The following is a 17,194-nucleotide window of genomic DNA, read 5'->3' as shown; positions in this document are numbered from 1 at the left end:
CGTACATCAGCTCTCACCTTCCGCTTGGAAAGATATACTGTACTATAAATGGGACAGGAGCTGGCAAACCGTGACCAGAGATGCCCGACTGTAGGTGCTTCTCTGCCCCGCTGGATGACAGGTTGCCAGGTTTGGCTCCGTTCCCCCTACACCCTCTGCTGCGTTCGGCGGTGCAGCCGAGGGCCTCTTTAGCGCTGCCAGGCCACCTCGAGCCTTTCCAGGTGCCTTTTGTGAAACACAGATCAAAGGGAGGACGGTAGCGAGGGATGAAGGGAAGAGAGGAGGAGAAGGGCTGGACGGACTCCAAGCTGCCGCTGACACAGAGATACTGGTGCTATAGGGGAATTAGAGGCAAAGAGAGGACAACGCTCTAATGGGAAAAAGGGAGAAACAGTTAGTTAGGCCTCAAGGAGAAAACACTTTCACTTTTGAAAAACATTGAGAGACACGAGGTCCAGAAAATATGGTGCCTTCAAATGAAACTTGTGAGCTCGTGTTTACAACATGGGAAGTCGTGTACACAATATGCTTGGCGTTTAAGTGGTTTAGTCGTGAGAACGCTGCTGCTAAGCAACGGCAATATTAACGTTACTGTTGGCGTCTAGAAGCCACAGAGGCTAACAATTTTGCAAGCTAGCAAGTGGGTCACATAATGCAGGAAATACAAAGGCATAATGACAAAGATGAGATTGGAAAATTGGAACATGTACTTCCAATTACGAGGACGTGAATACCACATGATGGGGGGGCGTTCATATGGACTCTTCTCGTGAACACGGTAAACACGACCCCATTTGAAGGCACCAATAAATCTGCATTCCCGCCTACTTTTTAGTAGGGTCGGTTGAAACTGTCTCTCTATCCTCCCTCTTGCGGTGCCGCTGGTGTCTTCAGTGCGCCACACTTTTCTCCGTCTGTAAGGGGCCATAGACAATCTGATTAGGGTGTCTTCCATTTGCAGGCAAACACTAACAAGCAAGCACACACACATGAATGCTTTGTTGAGACATTGAAGCCAAGAGGAGGCGATCATAAGACTCGCTGACCCACTGTGGTCCCCATGACGATGATGATGTAGCAGTGCAGCTTTTCGTTTTGATCATTACGCCGTGTGTGTGTGTGTGTGTGTGTGTGTGTTTATCTTTCTGAACATCCCTTTGTGAGTCTGCGTTTTATGCACACATATCACACTGCCACTATCAAAGACGCTGGTAACCCACTTTTAGTTGAGTTTTCAGTTTCGTGCAGACTTGATCCAGAGGCTTGTTAGTCTGGGTGTGTGGCATATTTTCCCGTCGTTGCATCTGACCCTGCAGGACCCCACAAGTTGCAAAAGGGGATAAAGTTTTTTGAATTGCTTTTCGATAAACATATTCTTGATAAACAATGTCCCTTTGAAGCTGGGTCATCATCGGCGGAGCAGATTAGATTGTGTTTGCTTTATTACTTTCTGTCATTGATATACTCCTCTTTATCTGTCTCGCACCTGTCCTCCCCTGCCTCTTCACCTCCCCATCTCTCCTCCTTTTATCGTCCTCTCCTTCCTCTCTCTTCTCTTTTCACGTCTCTTCTTTCCTCTTTGTAACTACCGTGGCTTTTACCAATTCGTTCCCTCTTCCCCTCACTACTGTACTTTCTTTTCATCTTCTTCCTCCTCCATAACTTTCATTCCTCACTTTCTGTGTAACATTTTTTTTCCTTCTGTATTTTTACCTCTCTACTCTATTTCTGTGCATTCCTTCCCTCCATTCCCTCCATCTATCTATCCCTTCATCTTTCACCCCCTCCAGCGTTTGGCCAACTCCAAAGCGCACACGTCGCGCTTCATCAGCGCCAACCTCCCCTGCAACAAGTTCAAGAATCGGCTGGTCAACATCATGCCCTACGAAACCACGCGCGTCTGCCTGCAGCCAATCAGAGGCCTGGAAGGATCCGACTACATCAATTCCAGCTTCATCGATGGATACAGGTAGGGATAGGGGTGAGATGGTGGGAAATACGCCAGCAGGAGCCGTGTGTGAGGTGATGCCAATATTGGGTTGTTTTTTTTTATATTGCCAGGGCACACCTTTAACCCATTTGTGCCCCCTACTGACATTTTCGGTAGTGTTCTCTGGGCATGCCTACATTTTAAAAACTGGTCAAACTGTTTGGCTGAAAAGTGAGTTTATCTTATTATACTATATCTAGTCTTTGGTCTTTATATTACAGAAAAATAACAGAAGTCCAATGTGCCCAAATACCAAATATAGTATGATTTTAAAAAAGAAAATGACTGTATCTTAGAAACTACAAGAAGAACAATCAAGTATTTGGTGTCTATGAACTCATAACAAGTTGAATATCAAAGATATGCGCACATATGCAGTGTAATATTTCATATGGAAAACATTTAATATGCAAAATGTCAGTGTTTTTCCTAATTTTTCATAAATCCTGACTTTGATTGTTCATGTGATCTAAAAATGTCAGAGTTGTACTGTTGGATGCTTGACCAAAGTATGTCCGTACCAAATTTCAAATTTTTTGATCAATTAGAACAAATGTTGTGGCATTTTTTGTTATTATGCTAAATATAGTCTTTGGGCACAAATGGGTTAATAATTCAAGACGTACATTTAAAATGTAGAGATACATATGTGAAGAGAAGGTAGATAAGGTGAATGGGGGTATGATTTATATGTGAAAGGAAGATACCTAATTCAAACAGCAAATGTATATGTATTGCTTTTGTTGTCTTCATGATCTCCAAGATAACGTATTACTCGTTTATATCTATCACTTTTAATATGGTGTTACTGTATACAGGCAACAGAAGGCCTACATCGCCACGCAGGGCCCTCTGGCAGAGACTACAGAAGACTTCTGGAGGATGCTCTGGGAGAACAACTCCACTATTGTAGTCATGTTGACCAAACTGAGAGAGATGGGACGGGTAGGACATAAACACACAAGGACACAAACATTTCACTTATGTTATGTCTTAACCTGAAAAAGAAAATGAAAAAAAAAAAGCATGAGTGAATCGTCAAAATATAATGAAAAAAATGGTTTGTCTATTTGCTGAAACAGGAAAAGTGTCACCAGTACTGGCCGGCGGAGCGCTCTGCCAGGTACCAGTACTTTGTGGTCGATCCCATGGCGGAGTACAACATGCCCCAGTACATCCTCCGAGAGTTCAAGGTCACAGACGCAAGGGTAAGACATGAGACCTGGGAGTGTTGGATGTGGATTGAGTAGGTTGACAGGTGGGAAATAGCAGTAAATTTAGACCAACGAAACAGTTTTTAACAAACATAGTTATTGCAGCATTTTGATCAGAAAACGTTGGGGAGTTACACATTCAATTTGAAATGAGAACAGTGTGTTGCTGGGTAACCTCTGTTGACACCGATTCAACTTTAAATACCTCTTAATATTTTTGTATTGAATTGTTGTCAGCATACTTAAACATCAATAGTAAATATGAAGCTTTCAATAATCGCGCAATATCCAGAGACGCCGCTTTCTCAAAAGACCAGAATGCAATGCAGTACCAAATTATGCTGTAATTTCCACAATTGCACCGGCGACCCACCCTTCACTGGAGTGTGGGAAATGTAGGAGACTAAGCAGGTTAAGGAAAAGTAGGTCACATAAACACAGAAACATCATCCTCAAAAGTTTCTAAAAAGGCTCTGATATTGTAATTTTCCTCTGTAGTTAGATGGGTTTCCACACAAAACAAGATGTCATGATGACTTATTGTTGAAAGTAACTTTGTTCACATATTAATGAGAGTTCACAAGCTAAGTGACTTTTCTTGCCCTGAACTGTTTATAGCCTACTCCACACACTACTGCAGTTATCTTTTTACCTCAGGATTTCTTTTTTTTTTTGGGTCCAATTAGGTCGAGCAGTTTGAAGCAGCAGCAGCAGAAATAAAACTGCTTCCTCTCTTTGCCAAACAGGCTGACATATCCAATGATTTCCCGGGCGGTGTGGCAGCTAGTTAGCAGTCGTCCTGTTGGTATTAAAAAAATTAATACATTATATCACCGCACACACACACACACTTATACACACACAGACACACTATCCACAGTGTGGAAATCAGACATAAATGCTGTTTAAGCTGGTATGCCTTCAGCCCCCCACGCACGCACACACTTTTTTTATACATAACCCTGTGTAGTGTGCAAAATGCCTGTCCTAACAGGCTCAAACACACACACACACACACACACACACACACACACACACACACAAATGTGTACACAGGCTTATTTTCTGCCACATGCTTATCTACATCTTATCTTTGCTATTCTCAGCACAAATATACACACTCATGCATACATACACACTCACACACCTTTGTATTTTTTATATTTTAAATTTTTTTAACACACAAGAACACATACATTCAACACACAAGTTTTTACAGCATGTGTGTTTTATAGAGGACCTATTTAGTGTGTTATACATTTTTTTCTGCATGGAAATGGTCTGCAAAGTAACGTAGCCCAAAGTCCAGGCCAAAAGGAGATACTCTCCCCCACAGAATTACTGCTACTGAACTGCCTGAAACGCCTTGCTTGAAGTCCCGCCTTTTCTTCCGTAACGTGGTGATGTCACCAAGTAACACATTTTCATAAGACCTGCCTAGCGGCCAGTTTGGCACGCCCTCAAACAAAGCTAGTTAGAGCGGAGCTGGAGCGGAGTCCAAAGAGTTTGTTTCAGTTGATCAATCACAACAGAGTGGACCAGCTGACCAATCAGAGCAGACTGGGCTTTTCGTGAGGGCGGATGCAGGAGCTCAAACAGGGTGTTTCAGACAGAGGGTGAAAAGAGGTGCTGCAGCACAGCCAGTATGAGAAAAATAAAATGTTTTTTGAACATTAAAGCATGTAAATATGTTCTAGTAGAAACCCAAAATACAAGTATACACCTGAAAATGAGCGTAATAGGTCCTAGTCAAAGCTTATCATCAGAGTTAAGGAAACAAAACAGAGAAGATGATAGTAGAGATACGGTTTATGGAGGTGTGAAAGTGAAGGTTAGCACTGTACATGTAGCTGTGTGTTGGAGGTTTTTAACTCTATATTACAGATTGTGTATGTAATCCTACATACCATAGATTACGTAGATGTACATGCATGCATAATGTGTTTGTATATGTATGGCCAAGAGAGTGTGTGTGTGTTTGTGTACATCGCACGCCCCTGCACAGTAATAGCATAGACTCCACGCCTCAACACTCGCATCTAGCGAGCCAGTCACGTATTTAATCACACAATTTGACACGCTGCGTGGGCCCTCAGGTTGTGTGTAAAATTTTCCTCTCTTTTTTTCTCTCTCCTCTTTCTTCGGCGTGCTCGGTTTATTGTGTTGTTGTCTTTGCCCCTCTTTTCACTTTTAATCCCCCCGCCGAGGCAAAAATGTTTTTGAGATGAAAAACAAAGGCGACGAAAGAAAGGAAACATGCAATGAGTCATAAAACGGGAAGAGACACGAGATGTTGTACAATGAGAGTCGGCACATGGAGCTTAGCTTATTAGAATCCAAATCACTGTGTTTTGTCATGTACAATAAATGTACAAGAATACATCTTGGCGGTATCGGTGCAGAAACATGTCAGCAGCTAACACGGTGCATACTGCCACACAGGACAACAGGACTTTGCATTCAGAGTACCAACATTCAATAGACAGATTATGTAGATCCTTTGACATGTAGTAGCTGCAGCATTCACTCGCCATCTGCATTTAGCATGCTGGCATTAGAGGGGGGTGATTAGCTCATGGCAAAAATCAGAATGAATGAATGAACATGAATGTAGCGCAGCCACCGTGACAACATCCATGATGAATATAGAGCCTGAGGTAATTGTTTATATCATATTATTTCAATATGATGTATGTCATTTTTGACACAGAGCAACATGTAGCTTGCTACCGTTTCTGAGTGGTTCACTAAAGGTTAAAAAGATATGTGCATAAATTTGTTAACACAAAGTCACTTTGTAAACCTGTTTACATTTCTATCTAATGAAATTCACTGCCATCCCACCTCCTTCTGACACAAAATGATTATTTGTCAATCAGCTGTCAATTCAACAAGATTACATCAGTGACCCAGTAACATTAAGGCGATGTTAGCAGACTCGCAAGCGCACACCAGATTTGACAATAACCACAGAAAAAAGCCAGGCCAATAAAAGGCAAAAATCTATTAAAATATTTAATCCTGATTAATCGCAAATCAATCGCACATTTTTTATCTCTTCAAAATGTACCTTAAAGGGAGATTTGTCAAGTATTTAATACTCTTATCAACATGGAAGTGGGCAAATATGCTGCTTTACGCAAATGTATATATGTATTTATTATTGGGAATCAATTAACAACACAAAACAATGACAAATATTGTCCAGAAACCCTCACAGGTACTGCATTTAGATAAAAAAATATGCTCAAATCATAACATGGCAAACTCAAGCTCAACAGGCAACAACAGCTGTCAGTGTGTCAGTGTGCTGTCTTGACTATGACTGCATGTGATTATCATAAAGTGGGCATGTCTGTAAAGAGGAGACTCGTGGTTACTATGGCGGGATTGTAACAAGAGGCGATGACTGTGGCGGCTGAAACTTTATTAAAGGACCATAAAAGTAAGGCAGAAGTCTGCTATTGGCGATGTGCAGCTCGGTGCTATGAGTAGCTCTCGGCCGCTTTCATTTTGTCAAATTAGCTCTCAGAGGAAAAACGGTTGGAGACCCCTGATATAAAGTTTTTTGTTAAGTGTTCTCTGCATATGTTATCCTGACATGATACTATTTTTATCCCCTATCATCCATTGTGTAAGTGTTCGCTGGACTGGATGATACCTTGAAACCAGAGAAAATTAACTGTTAGCTGTTTTCACCCAGCAGCCAGTGTGGTCATGAATCATTCTTTATGATAGAAAAGCATGAAGATTACCTGACAAAACATCTACTTCAGGAGACAAACGTAACTGCTATAATCCAGTAATGTATACAGTTCTTCCTTAAAGTAGAAGCAGTGTGGATAGATGCCTGCAGTTAGCCCCTTACACACTGCTTAGCCACAGGCTGTTCTAAGCTTGTAGCGAATCAGATACACATTTATTGTTATCTTTTTACCAATTCACTGTGCATAAATGTAATTTGTTTATCATTATCGAGCTACTCAAACAAGTGCAGAGAATGTGTTTAGTTACTTTCCCAACAAAGTTTTACCTGTTTCACGCAGTTCACATTCTTACATATCACTTTGATTCTATAACACAATTTAGACAAAAATCCCTCTAAACCTAGTTTTAGAGTCTATAATTCTGCACCATCTAATAGCCGGATAACATCAAAATGACAAATAGATCCGAAGTAACATGATTTACTTGCCAAATGAGCATTTGCAGTGTGAACAAATGGGAAGGGAATGTGTGAGAATTACTGATCATGTGTAAAAGAGAAGTGAGAAACAACTGGAGAAGTGAACACCTGTTTGTCTTAATTGCTCGGCTCTAGACGGCCCGTCTCAAAATGCAAAGAAATTGCTCTCTCTGCTCACTTTCGTGAGACATGTATTCTCTCCGAGACAACTCGAAGAGAACTTTCTTTACAAGGACGCAAGTATTGACTTTGCATTCTCAGACACGATGATCGGCTCTCTGAAAATAAAGCAGATCAATTCACCTGTCCTAGTTTGATGCCACCTGATTGTAAAAATGTATCTTAATGTTTTTGTTTGCATTGGAAGCCAATGCATTTGCTCCACTAACACAAGATTATAAGAATCAATATAAGATTAAATTGTTAAGATTGACGTTTTGTCTAGCGGGCTTGTCAGCGTGTCAGGGTTTTTGTTTTCAATTTTCTCCGTCCAATCCCGCCTCCTGCTCCGCTAGCCCTGTCTTCTTACCTCCATCCATCAGGTCGCTCCATCGATCGCATTGCAGGATTATCCTATTCAACATGGTGTCTGGGAGAAGACGCTTGTCATGGCAGATACACTATTGATCAGCTTTAACTAGGACCTACTCGTGCCCCCCCACACACACACACACACTCACATAACGGGAGAAAATAGAGACAATGGGGTTGGAGGTAGAGGAGCTAGGTGGGAGAGGAGAGGACGCACTGTCTCTCCGTGGTGGTGAGATGTGTGTATCGTACATTTATTTTTCTGGAGAAAAAGTAATTTTAGAAAATAGACCTTTTATCAGTGTTGCATCATCTGTATTATGTTCTTAAAATAATCCAAAGGGTGTGGAGTATAAAAAAACACAAAGATCCTATCTGACCCTTTTTCCATATTTCCTCTTCTTGCTCTTTACTTATGCCTTTTCTCCTCTCATCTCTCCTCTTGCTTCTTCTCCTCCGTCCTCTATTCTCACTTCCTTTTCTCTGTATTTGCAGGATGGTCAGTCTCGAACAGTAAGGCAGTTCCAGTTTACCGATTGGCCGGAGCAAGGCGTGCCCAAATCCGGGGAGGGATTCATTGATTTCATTGGCCAGGTGCATAAAACCAAGGAGCAGTTTGGACAGGATGGACCGATCTCTGTCCACTGCAGGTAACAACGGCTCTCACTGTCATGTTGCACCACATTTACACCACAGCATCAAAGAACCAAATTGCATTATTTTTGTAAAGGGGAACAGTGTGTAACATTTCGGGGGATTTATTAGCAGAAATGGAATATAATATTCAGAAATATGTTTTCATTAGTTTCTAATCACCTGAAAACTGAGAATCGTTGTGTTTTCGTTAGCTTAGAATGAGCCCTTCGTATCTACGTAGGGAGCGGGCCCTCTTCATGGAGTCTGCCATGTTTCTACAGTGGCCCAGAACGGACAAACCAAACACTGGCTCTAGAGAGAGCCTTTCACGTTTTTACGTTAGCTGAAGGCCACCGTTGTTCTTAAACACGCTTGTGAGCCGCAGAGTGTCAAACCGTGGTATCGCCATCTGACCTCCGTTGCTCCTAAAGTAGTGTTATTATGATAAGGATGGCTCTCTGAAGGAGGCGAACAGCGTTTCCACGGTTTGGCACTTGGCAGCTCACGTTACCGCAGTCTTGGAAAGGGAGGAGTGAGCGGAGGGCTGCCGCCAAATCCTACACAAAGTACCCCTAATCATATATTAGGTTTTCTTGAATATAGGGGCGTGATGTGCCGTATTTCCAGGCACTGCAACTTGTTCGCCCTCAGACTGCACTCCAAAGCTTTCCTCCTTGAAAGAGACATAAGGCTTTAAGCCTCAAGACGAGATTAAATCAATTCTTAAGGTAGTTATTGTTCTTGCAGCGCGGCACCTCCTGCGGTGCAGCTCTAACAGCATCGCCAGATACGATCCCTCCTCACCTTTTTGCCACCGCAGAACACCACCTCTGCACCTTCACAGGCCCATGTCCTCCATAATTGATAAGGCTGAGATGCGGCTTGGCATTTGCAAAGAGGAGGCACATGAAATGATACAGCCATTCTGTTTGGTTTTTTATGATATAGCTCCGTGATGCATTTTTATCACCGTGGCTGTAGCTTCCAAGGTAACCTTCATCATTAACTTGACACGCTGGACCCAGGTAGAAACCGATATTTGGTAGTGGTCAACACCAAGGCTTTAGGTTTTTCTTATTCATCGATAGACCTTGAGTGGGATCCAGCTGAATTAGACGTTTTGTTGCCGAACAATGGACATCTTTGATGTTTTTGCAAGTAAAGAACAAAAGAAATATCTACAAATTCCTTTTAACAAAGACACATACCTGTGTTTGATCCTTTATACATGGGTTCTCATGATTCAGAAAGAAGCTTTAAGAATACAATCGTTCCTTTGAATGTGATTCTGCTAACAAATGTGTTAACACATAATAATAACACTGCATAATCTCCTTGCTGCCTCATAAAAATGGTTTACTTTTGGGACAGATTCGGTGTCGCTTTTTCTCCCCGTTTCTATCGCAAAGGCGCCATGACATCATCAAACATGACATCACCTCCCCTGTATTAAAAAGCAATGATGTCACCAGCCATGAAATGGCCCCCCGGGAGTTGTAAGACGTGTCGGGGAAGCTCCCATAAGACTGAGTTATTCCTCCCTTCTATGAGTCAGCTATAAGAGTTATTGGAGGTGGAGCGAGCTGTCTTAAAGCAAAAGGATCGGTTATTGCAGGACTGGAGTATTAAACTGGACCGCAAGAGTCGCATGATGTCATATTCAGCTGCCAAATGCACAGTTGAGGCATCCCTGACACATCTCGGTGAACTCCGTTAGATTCTTTGGAGCACAATAAGAGGATTAACACAAAACGTCTGCAGCCTACAGTGTAGTAAATCATTAGAATGCTCTGCTGTTAATCGGGTGCTTAAGTCACCTGCAGTCCCTTTTAAATACTTTTTGGTAATTTTGTACTTTTTAACAAGTATTTTTTTTTTTCAAGGCAGATATCTAATTTTGGAAAGAAGTTTCTCTTTGAGTAGTGATGTGGGGAAAAAAATGAATTAAGCTTTAGGTTTCTTTGTCTGTCACTACCATAGCCACCTCCCGCTCCTCCCTATCATCCTCTCCCTCCCTCCCTCCTCCGTCAGGCTTTTCATCTCCGAGTGGAGAGCTTATGCCTTCCTTTTCTCTTACTCTTTCGTCTTCTGTCACCGGCCTTCCCCGTCTGTCATCCCTCTGTCTATTTCTTAATCCTCTCTCTCTCTCACTCTTATTTTTCCTCTCCATCCATCCGTCCATTCTCCCGGCCCTCCTTTCTTCCTTCCATTCCCACCCTCTTTTCTTCTTCCTCCTCCTCAGCCACTATCTAATAGACCCACATGCTTTTTGTCATTAATTGCCTGATTACTTCCTGTGAATGGGGACACCAAATCCTCTCAGTCTGCAGCGGCTCGGCGAGCCTTCAGATTTGGAGAGTTGATCTTCCTGGAGAGAGAGAAAGAGAGAGAGAGAGAGAGAGAGAGAGAGGGAGAGGAGCTCCGAGTGAGTTTAAGAGTCCATGTGACAAGCTGTGACTGACTCCCAGGAAGAGGCTTTGGGTGGGCTGAGAGATACTGCGGCGTGTGGGTTGGTAGTGGGTGTTCAGGGCGGTCATATGTTCTGCATGATTAGGCTCAATAACTACTGTGTTCGATATCATTGAATTTATTTTGAAATAATACCAGTTATTATTTGTCCTACGTCTATCTTACAGACACACACTTGTAGGCGCACACACACAAACCAGAAGTGCCTGCTAGCAGCAGCCGTAGCTTTCATTCTCCACTCAACAAAATAGCATCGGCGGGTGGAAGAAGCCCAAATAAATCTGTTGTCATATCAATTATTGTTCCATTGGTGAAGTGGAAGTCATTTCACAGCAAAGCAGCTTAGAGAGGCAGCTCTCAAGTATTTCAGGATGGGAGTTAAGACTCAGTATTTCTGGAGAGCAGCAGCAGGCACATGGGAGGGGCTTAATGAGACAAAATGTTTGCTCAGTTGTTTGTGTGCCTGATTTGGAGTGCGTCTGCGTGTCCTTGAGGACTCGTTTTGTGTTCGACGAGAAGTCAAAATGGATACACATGCAGATTGCGTCCTTGCCGATGCCGCTGTTGCGTTGCTCTGCTGCGGGATTTCTGACTGTCAAAGTTTTCGAACGGTTAACTCTTCAAGGCAGTCGGAGCTGAAATCCTGTTGTAGATCTAGCATCATTTTAGAGGATTGAAATGATTGAAACATGACTGTTATTTTGCAGGTCTTAACTTTGTCAATTATGTGTTTCTAGTGCTGGCGTTGGCCGGACCGGAGTCTTCATCACCCTCAGCATCGTCCTGGAGCGAATGCGCTATGAAGGCGTGGTTGATATCTTCCAGACAGTGAAGATGCTCCGGACACAGAGGCCAGCCATGGTCCAGACTGAGGTCAGAGGTCACACACAAAGACATAGACTGTGTCCCAAATCAATGAGTTTGCCATTTTGTAGTGCTGTCGGAATAGTGAGAATTATTATACCCTATATAGTGGACTCAAATGATTGTATATTTGTAATAAACAACCTGTCATATAATACAAATGAACAGTTCACCAGTTACCAACAGTCTTACCAACAGGAAGAGAATAATAATTAAATAAATAAATAATAATATTTGTAACTTTTAATTTAGGAAAATACATTTTTTGCCTCCACATTGGTAACAGCAGTGCTCGGCTTTACTCCTTCCTTTTTTACCTTTCACAATAAAATCCCCAGACATATACGCTGCATCACATCTTACCAGGAATAACTTAAATTCACTCACAGCATTTTGTGCATTAGTGAGTAGGGAGGAGTGAATGATTTAGGACACAGCCATACAGTGCTTCTAGTTTTGGGGGACACGTAATTGTACTATGGTTTAATGGAGGCGAAGTGCCATAAATATGTTAAAAGACCTGCAGCAAGTTAGTTGAACAATTCAGTAAAATTCTATTTAGAAATCACCTTTATATCTTAATCTCTGTGAGTACATTGTCTGCCTCAACAAGTACTGTAATTTGTTCTAAATTGAAGTTGTCAGAAATTGCTAATCTCTCATTATCATAGCAAACTCTTTACACTACTGCTGAGATTTCTTTCTGATGCATGTGTGTGTTTCTTCCCTACAGGACGAGTACCAATTCTGCTATCACGCAGCTCTGGAGTACTTAGGAAGCTTTGATCACTATGCAACGTAAAAAGCCATCTCTTCCCCCCAGAATCCAGTCGCCCCCCTCAACAGTCTCCTGAGCCATAGAAACTTTGAAATTTGAAAGCAGACGATGATAACACCACCATCTCTAATTCAGACACGCCAAACAGGATCTTATTGTAGATTTTTTTTTTAGAAGACGGCGCCCAACCAACCAGTTGAGAATAATTCCAATTCGACTAAGAGACCCTTCGTGAGGAAGCGAGGGGAAAATTGCCCATCATCAAGTAAAGAAAACCCCTCATCAGGAGAGGAACCAGACGCTGTGGCTCAAGTTGTGGGGCGGGAATCGATCAAAGTGTCAGACTGCTTACCTTACCTCAAGTGTTTCAATGTGGAGGACATTGTAAACATTCGTGGACATTTCTCTTCTCAAAAATATCTTTGCGATACAACGGTAACAAGCAACAGTTCATGAAGGAGAAGGCAAAAATCGATGAAAGGCAGATGGATGTAGCCAAGACGGGGTGACTTTCTTGTTTTTTTGATATTCCTGGGTGTAAAAGGGGGTTCAAGTATTTCTATCGACACATTTTGTGAGTGATATCCAGACCAAATTGTGGTGTGAACACAAATGGTTTTCCCCCAAACTCTGGTAAGACATAAAAAAATCTAATTAGTGGAAATGTAACGAGCACGAGAACACTACCATCTAGCATCAAATAAGTTTTCTATCCCACTAATGATATGCATAATTTGTGTGGAAACTATTAAAGTACACATCACATAACTGCCTGTTCTCAAGCGCTTACGAGTTTAGAGAAGGCACCGTCAGTGGTCGCGGGGAAGAAAGCAGCAACACATATCTTAAGATCAGTCATGAATTGTGTGAAATCAGTATCCCAAGCCAGGTAACCACGGTGATGTTGAAACAGTACCACAGTGTATTTAAGAGGAGCCCCAGGAGGCTCAGTCACCAGAGAAATCAGGGGGGGAAAACCTCGGCTGTTGCTAGAAGCTGCGGCCGGTTTGTCTCACGGATGGTCACGGGGACAAATGGCCATCGCGTCCCATGATTTTTTACAATCACTCCTCTCTTCAGAACCATCGCATCATGGGGCTTCGGTGTTAAACATCCACCATTTTTTTGAACAAGAAATAAATCTGGTGGGCAAAAAGCTTTGGAACAAAACGGAACAACCAAACAAGGATCGCCGCAGAGTCTGGGCTTTCTTTGTGTACAGTGACCAACGCTCATCATCATTGTTTGGAACTTTTTTTTGTCTTATGAGGAATTATCTTTTTTAGTTTTCTGTCAAAACCAAACATGCTGCTTATCTCGTGTATGCTGTAAGTGTGACTCTTGAGGGAGAGGAAACTGACGAACAAAAGATGCCAGCTCTGCTAACTGCTCGCGCCGATCGAGGCGGGCGTGACTGAAAAGTGCATCCACACGACAACATCGTCCACCGGTCTTTTCCACCTCTCCTTTTTTTTTTTCCCCCCAGCCTCCTTCCTCTATAATCATCTATTTCATTGTACAAGACACTCAAGAGTGGCAGAGGCCTGTTGCAATTACAAAGCTGTGCGTTCATGTGGTTGAAAAATTGGCCTTTTAGTTCCACTGTGTGTGTGTTTGGTAACAGGTGGATAAACAAAGTAGTTGCTTTGGTTTTTCTCCTTCCTCCGTTTTATAGATGATGTCTCTGTGGGTGACACAGCCAGACCAGGCAGCCACGTTGGATCTCGATGCCATGATGTGATAATGAAATTCTTCGGTACTTGCACATCCCTAAGGAAAAAAAAGAAACTTGAAACAAATATCCCCCCAAAACAACTGCAGGTTGGATTTGACGCACTAATGTATATGTGTCTGATATATAAAACAAAAAAAATCTTCATTTTGAGATCAGTGCTTTGGTACAGACGAGTGTACGGGTTCTGCGGAGGTTTCCGACGGGTGTGCACAAAAACCAGAGCGATGGACAGAACTGTGTGTAATCTTTTCTTATTTCCAAAAAAGCCTTATTGTTATTGTAACATTATGAAAAACATTACTGTTGTATTATGACGACTTATTTTACATTACATAGTTGACTTTTTATTTTGTTTTCGGTTTAGTTTTTTAACAGAGATGTTGTATCACATTTTTTTAAAAATTAGCAGGAAAAGAGAAATGCTTATTTGTTCATATTACGTTAAAAGACATTCTATTTTTTCACTGTAGAAATGTTAAGTATAACATGTCTGTGTGAACGTGTGCATTATGTATGTGTATATATATATATACATAGTGCACATTCACACACGCATATATATTTAAATGCAGAATATAAAGATATATCCAAACACTTAGTATTAATTACATTTTTCTCCTCATCATCTTTTTTTTATACCACCCAGTGCTCATGTTTGAAATTATGACTTTTTCTTAATTTTCTTTTTGTTAGTGTGTTTGTTTTTTGTAATCTTAGAGAACTTTCTTGAGGAAAAAGCGTGCTTTGCCTCCACTCACCAATGTTTCTACCTTTGGGTAGATCCTGTGCCGATGAGGAGATGCCATTTTTTAAACCTTGTTGAGATTCTTTATTATCATTAACTTGTAGGCATTAGTATTATTTTGATTTTGTTTTTTTTAGCAACTGTTGATTGATGAACTGGTCTACAAAATATCTAATCAAAAATTCCATAATTGACCTTTCTTTATTAGCTATATCAGCCCAACTTGACGTACTGTACCTTGTATGATCATGTACAGACTATCACAGTTTTTAAGAAAATCCTATTCTCTTATAAGTTCTTTCTCTTTTTTTTTACTTTTATTATTTTCTGACATAATGTGGTCATTCATTTTGTTAGATATCCACTATGATCTAGAATATACCTGTAAATAAACAAATATATAGATTATATGTATTTGTATCATTTGACCCTCAGAATCTCATACTTTGAGCGGGAACAGAATCACAAAGATGGAGGTTCTGCTCGTGTACGACTTCCTGGTGTTTGTAAAGCCTGTTTTCTCTCCTTCTGAAATGTTCTTTCTCCAGCCCTGCTCCCTGGTCTTTAATTACCACTCGCTTTTTTTTTCTGCCTTTAATTTCCCCTGCTAGCAGTTAAACTGGGAAACAAGCCAGCTCCTGTTCTCACACCTATAGCCTCAATGAGGGCATGCAATCAGCATCGGAGATCTGCTGGTGTAATTTAGCTCAGGATGGGAAGTTAGTCCATTCGCTAACCATTTGAATTGCTAATCAACCATCAATTCAAGGTCCTGTTACGTTCTCATTCTCAATGTGGACTTTTTTCTACCCTGGCATTAGCAAGGGTCTACTAGATAAGATGGACTTTTCTCTTTCACAGCGTGGAACTACAGCAACTATGGGTTTAAATGCTGATTCTCGTTAAGTAATTACACCTCCAACTTCTCAAATTCCAACAAAAAGGGGATTACGAAGGTGTAGATTCTCAATTTATCCACTAATGTGAGAAACAATAGCACCCAAAGGTGTTTTTTCATTCCTTAAAAGTTCCCCAGAATGTCCCCCAGCTGCCCAACTGCCTAACATGCCAAGGTGTTATATCCAAAAATATCTCATTGATTATCATCTGATGGACAAATGCAGCTTTGCTAAAGGCCATACGTAGCTCAGTTGCAACATGCCATGTTGATTTATTTTCTCCCTGGAGCGTTTTTAAGCGTTGTATAGAACCATACCATGTTTTTTTTTTTTTTGTTCAGCCATGTTTCGTTGTGGGATGCAGAAAGAAATCAGGACTCAATGAAACAGAGCAGTGCGATGCAACACAAGGGAAGACCAAGACAACCAAAAACTTGCTGCAAATTCACATTTCCAGCACGTCATTTCTGAACAGTGGGAACCTTGAGATGTTTCACGATGAACTTAAAATCCTGAACTGAAGTCTTTTTGGAACTAAAAAAAGACCTGGCCCAAATGCCAAAAGTGAAACCATGGAAGTCTTTGGAAAGCTTGTGCAATGTGTTACTCTTTTGACTTCATGTAAAGATGCTAGACTCTTGAAAACAGACGCCAAATTTACTGGAATATGTCACAGAATATTTGGTGGAGGGGAGGGGGCGGGACTAACAAAAAAACAACACTAACAAAAAATGGAGAAGAACAGAACATATACAGTACATACCGACAAAATGAAAAAAACTCAGCAAAATAGTTTTTCCTTTGTATGAGGGCCAAGTGCTATCACTTTCAAACTGTTACTTCTAACTGAAACAATAATTGGTTTAAAGCCACTGTGTATGTAGATATGTTGACTTTGTATTAAAGAAATGTTGTCTGAAAACCAGTTTGCCTGTGATTTGTTTGCTGATAACATTTGTTATGTGATGGTGTGATTCTTCTAGATATCTCTCCTCAGGGCGTATGAATGACGCGAGGCAAAAGCGTGCAATAAGAACACTGTTCTTGCTTTTGGCATGTCATTTGTACGCCATGTAGTCTGTACTGACTGCAATGTAAAAGGAGGGGGATGGTTCCAACAAACACAGAACTTTAAACCAGGAGACCG

The 17,194-nt window shown here is 41.4% G+C and overlaps 1 protein-coding gene across 16 annotated transcripts in view; it reads left to right on the top strand.

Annotated features, from left to right (window-relative positions):
* The window catches only part of ptprsa (protein tyrosine phosphatase receptor type Sa), a 278,620-nt gene extending 261,651 nt beyond the window's left edge, over positions 1–16,969 (top strand). For all 16 annotated transcript variants that reach the window (XM_037769716.1, XM_037769714.1, XM_037769722.1 and 13 more), the window contains 6 exons: positions 1,791–1,969; positions 2,809–2,935; positions 3,073–3,198; positions 8,417–8,571; positions 11,764–11,899; positions 12,624–16,969. In XM_037769716.1, coding sequence (XP_037625644.1) covers positions 1,791–1,969; positions 2,809–2,935; positions 3,073–3,198; positions 8,417–8,571; positions 11,764–11,899; positions 12,624–12,692 — 792 coding nt within the window. In that variant the 3' untranslated portion in view covers positions 12,693–16,969. The remainder of the gene's footprint in view (positions 1–1,790; positions 1,970–2,808; positions 2,936–3,072; positions 3,199–8,416; positions 8,572–11,763; positions 11,900–12,623) is intronic.
* Positions 16,970–17,194: the final 225 nt, after the last annotated feature.

Source organism: Sebastes umbrosus, chromosome 5 (assembly GCF_015220745.1).
Source record: "Sebastes umbrosus isolate fSebUmb1 chromosome 5, fSebUmb1.pri, whole genome shotgun sequence".
NCBI classification, from domain to species: Eukaryota; Metazoa; Chordata; class Actinopteri; order Perciformes; family Sebastidae; genus Sebastes; species Sebastes umbrosus.
The sequence above is the reverse complement of the archived record's forward strand: the minus strand, read 5'-3'. Positions and strand labels throughout refer to the sequence as shown.